This window comes from Bidens hawaiensis, unplaced genomic scaffold (genome assembly GCF_021521415.1).
Source record: "Bidens hawaiensis isolate Kalapana, Puna unplaced genomic scaffold, B.hawaiensis_p1.1 tig00010926_1, whole genome shotgun sequence".
Lineage (NCBI taxonomy): Eukaryota > Viridiplantae > Streptophyta > Magnoliopsida > Asterales > Asteraceae > Bidens > Bidens hawaiensis.
This window is the reverse complement of record NW_027491844.1, coordinates 141581-145835: the sequence shown is the minus strand read 5'-3', so window position 1 is coordinate 145835 and position 4255 is coordinate 141581. Positions and strand designations below refer to the sequence as shown.

Genomic DNA, 4255 nt, shown 5'->3' with positions numbered 1-4255 from the left:
CTTTTTTGAACACTCAATCATCAAAAGTCTCATTCTAACGAACTACAAAAGGGGCGGGATTCGGGAACGCACCTGAACGCGGAGGCCGGACTGCCGGAGGGTATCGGACTATCGGTGAGACGGCGACGGCGAGTTTCTGGTGTGACTGTGTGACTGTGAGTGTCGGAGTCGTCACCGTCGGCGAACGCGGAGGCCGGAGGATGTGTATTGTGGATTTAGGGTTTTTAATTTGTGGGAGCTACAGATGGAATTGGAGATTTGGAGGTGGTCGGCGTCTGTCTGTGTGACTGTGAGGTGGTCGGCGTCTCGGCGAGTTTCTTTCTCTACGGTAGAGGTGGACAGACAGACAGTGAGGGAAATTGGGGGTGTTTAGGGTTTTTAAGAAAGGTTTATAAGGGTAATAGAGCACAAAAGAAAAAGGCAAAAAAAAATAAGGTTGTGTCTTGTGTGAGACTCGAACCCGGGTCTGCACTCAAACACAATGCACGCCTTGCCACTAAGCCAGTATATGTTTTATGTATATATTTGAAACGAATTATATATATGGTTCAGCCCAGAAACACATGGTTCGCTAAAAAAGTCGCTATTAAATGCTCCACTACGGTTCGAAAAACACCTGGTTCGCTTGACCCGGTACTCACATGAATAAATCCGTCCCTGGTCGCCTGGTCGGATAATGGAGGTCAGGCTACATCATCGTACCAGCCACTAGTAGCAAATGATCCGTTTTATGGAACCGAGTTTTCATCGCACCACGGGCGAAATGATTATGCCAGGCCAAACCAAAATAACGAAGATGGGTACGATGACGACTACATACGCGAGGTGAAGGTTTCGTATAAAACGCGAGGTGTGTTTTGTTTAAGTTAATATTATTTGTTTGTATGTTATTTAATAAACGGCTTAAGAATTAGCGTAAAACTGTTTCATATTTTTGAGAGCCGCGAGGAGCTGGAGAAATGGGTAAAAATTACAGGACGAGAGCATGGGTTTGTTTTTGTGGTCCAGCGGTCAAGGAAAAACGCCGTGGACCTTGCATGCAATCGTGGAGACGAACCCAAAATAAAGGCGACGGTGAGACGTACCAGCAGCATCAAAAAATGCTGTCCGTTTAAGATCCTGGGCAGGTACGACTCGAGGGGTGCGTGTTGGAGGGTTCAAGTGGTAAACGAGACTCACAACCACGATCCCGTTGAATTCGAGGAGGGGTGTGCGTCTTTTAGAAAAATGAACACCGACCAGCTGGATATGGTTGAGAGTTTACACAGGGCCGGCGTGAAGCCGCAAGAAATCAAAGTAGCCCTCTGCGAAAAGTTTCCCGGTGTGCAACCTGTATTAAAAGATATATACAACCACACCGCCAAGATTAGGGGGGATGGGCTACTTGGCGACACCCCTATGAAGGTAGTTCAAAACACTTGTAGTTTTAATGTGTACTTGTCGTGCTTGTAATATTTAGCAAAGTTTTATTTCATCCAATGCAGGCGCTGGAAAACTTTCTCGCAGGCAACGGTTTCACGTTCTATACCTGGGAGAGTGATACCGACGACAGGACGGAGGAAATTTTCTTCTGTCATAGTAAGTCGCATAAGATGTGGCGTGCGTTCCCCGAGGTGCTGATGGTTGACACGACGTACAACACCAACATGTACGACTGGCCGTTGGTTCAGTTTATCGGTGTGACCTCGACATCACAGTCGTTTTGTATCGCCGCCACGTTTGTAATCAGGAACGGCAGAGGAACTTTGGCTGGGCTCTGGAGAAACTTAAACAAATGCTCTACGACTGCATGGAGCCATGCGTGATCCTGACTGATGCGGACCAGGCCCTCATGAACGCATGCGACGCGGTCTTCCCTAATCCCACCAAAAATTTATGCAGGTGGCACATATCCGAGAATATAAGGAGAAAATTTAAGGGCCTATATAGCGCGGAAATGGGGACGGACTTTGCGTACTTTGAGAAATAGTTACCTTTGGATATTCGGACGAAGATCTGGACTGAGGATGGGGATAGTGACTACGATTGCTGGCACCTTTGGATTTGGAATTGGAGTCTCAATTGGAATGGTGATGGGATATTATTTCTTCATCTACTTCCAGCCTACTCGTGTTGAGGTAATCTTAATATTGTTGTTAATCAATATAGATTATTATTATTATTATTATTATTCGAGTTTAGTGTGATTTGGTTATTTGATATGTTGATTGCTTTCGTCACGTATCTATGTTATCATAATTGCTAATCTTAGTAGTTTCTAAGTTGACGTCACTAATCTGTGCATATTTGGTGATTGTTTTCTTTAGTGTTCAAACTGAATATTATAGGATAAATTGTGACGTAGGTGCTTTGGTCATGTCTCTATATCTTTTTTTTTTTTTTTGCTTATGGGTTCATTTGGTGTACTAAAACCTGTAAAACAATACAACTGGTTAATCATATAATTTATTATGCTTCTAAAAGATGTGGTTTTTGGATGGTTATCACAGGTGGACTTTTACACTAATTACTATATATTTTGGGGTATGTTTCATCACCATTATCTGAATCATATACTCTTTTTCTTTATCTTTCTTTATTAAAGCTGCAATTTTTTTACATTTTATGTTTATTTTCAGTTTCTTGATTTTATGTTGTTGGTGTCTTTCTTTGCACAGGTTGGATCTTTATTGTCAATTTATGGATGCTACAAGTACCACAAGAAAGCTGCTGGTGGCAGAAGTGACAAGTTAGATGAAGAACAAGCTGAAATTACCAATATGCCCAATGCGGGTAAATATGCGGGCCCTAATGATCATAAACACCCTCGTCAAGTCGCGGGCTTCTGGGGCTATGTTTTTCAGATCATGTTTCAGGTAGTTTACCAAAAACAGTGATAATAAGGTTACCGAAAAAGGTAACACTGATGACAATGTTTTGTTTTTCAGATGCATGCAGGCGCGGTTGTGCTAACCGACTGTGTTTTCTGGTTTATCATAGTTCCGTTTCTTGCCATTAAAGATTAAAATTTGAATTTTGTAAGTGCAACATACCCTTTGTTTGATTCGAATAAATATATGTTTCGTTTAAGTAATTTTATATTAGTTTTGGGTGTTATATGGTGCAGTTGATTATAAACAACATTCTCTCAATGTTGTGTTTTTAATTGGTGACACTGCCTTAAATAGCTTGGTAAGTTTTTTTTATTATTATTTTTTTTTGGTACTTTAACACTAAATGACTACAATTGTCGGACGAAGATCCAGATTGAGGATGTGGATAGTGGCTATGATTGCCAGCACCTTTGGATTTGGAATTGGAGTCTTGATTGGAATGGTGATGGGATATTATTTCTTCATCTACTTCCAGCCTACTCATGTTGAGGTAATCGTAATATTGTTGTTAATTAATATAGATTATAGTAAGATGATTATTATTATTATTATTATTATTATTATTATTATTATTATTCGAGTTTAGTGTGATTTGGTTATTTGATATGTTGATTGCTTTCATCACATATCTATGTTATTATAATTGCTAATCTTAGTAGTCTCTAAGTTGACGTCACTAATCTACGCATATTTGGTGATTGTTTTCTTTAGTGATCAAACTGAATAGCATATAAATTTCAAAGACGACAATTTCCCCTTACAGTATGTTTTGCGATGACCATAAACAAAAGTCAAGGTAATCATTATCTAGGGTTGGTTTGTACTTGAAACAACCCGTGTTCGCAGGTTTGGGCTCAAGATTCTGATTCTTGATAAACAAGGTAATCTGACCACAAATGTAGTGTACAAGGAAAATTTTTCTTATTTATAAACTCATTGCGTAACGTTTTGCTTTGTAATTCCCGTGATTTTAATGAAAGTTGTAATTGTATTAACAATATATGATAATTGTGTTATTGATTGTATTTAACGTTTAAATATTTTAATTTTCAATAATTCCCCGTGTAATACACAGGTCATTATATATATATAGTTACACATGTCATATGAGTAATTCGAGTGTAACCAGTATGTTCATGATATCTAGAACATGTTTGTCATATGCATGTCGAGATCTTAATACCACCACCCGTATGGAGATTTAGGACTGTAGAAACCCACATATATTGGCCTTACATAAATAAGACTCCCTACCCTATATTATCCCTTAGGAGCCAATCTTGAGCCTTTTCCCTTTTCATTTGGTTAAACCTTACATTACAAGCTATGTTAGCCTTAAGCCTTTTATTTAAACCTTGTGTGATGAAATCCAGTATTTAGAA

The 4255-nt window shown here is 39.2% G+C and overlaps 1 protein-coding gene across 1 annotated transcript; it reads left to right on the top strand.

The window, feature by feature from the left end:
* The first annotated feature begins 1227 nt into the window (after positions 1-1227).
* Positions 1228-1805, top strand: LOC143536778 (protein FAR1-RELATED SEQUENCE 5-like). The gene is made up of 2 exons (XM_077030694.1): positions 1228-1404; positions 1485-1805. Exons 1-2 carry the CDS (start codon positions 1228-1230, stop codon positions 1803-1805), a joined length of 498 nt encoding a protein of 165 aa, XP_076886809.1.
* Positions 1806-4255: the final 2450 nt, after the last annotated feature.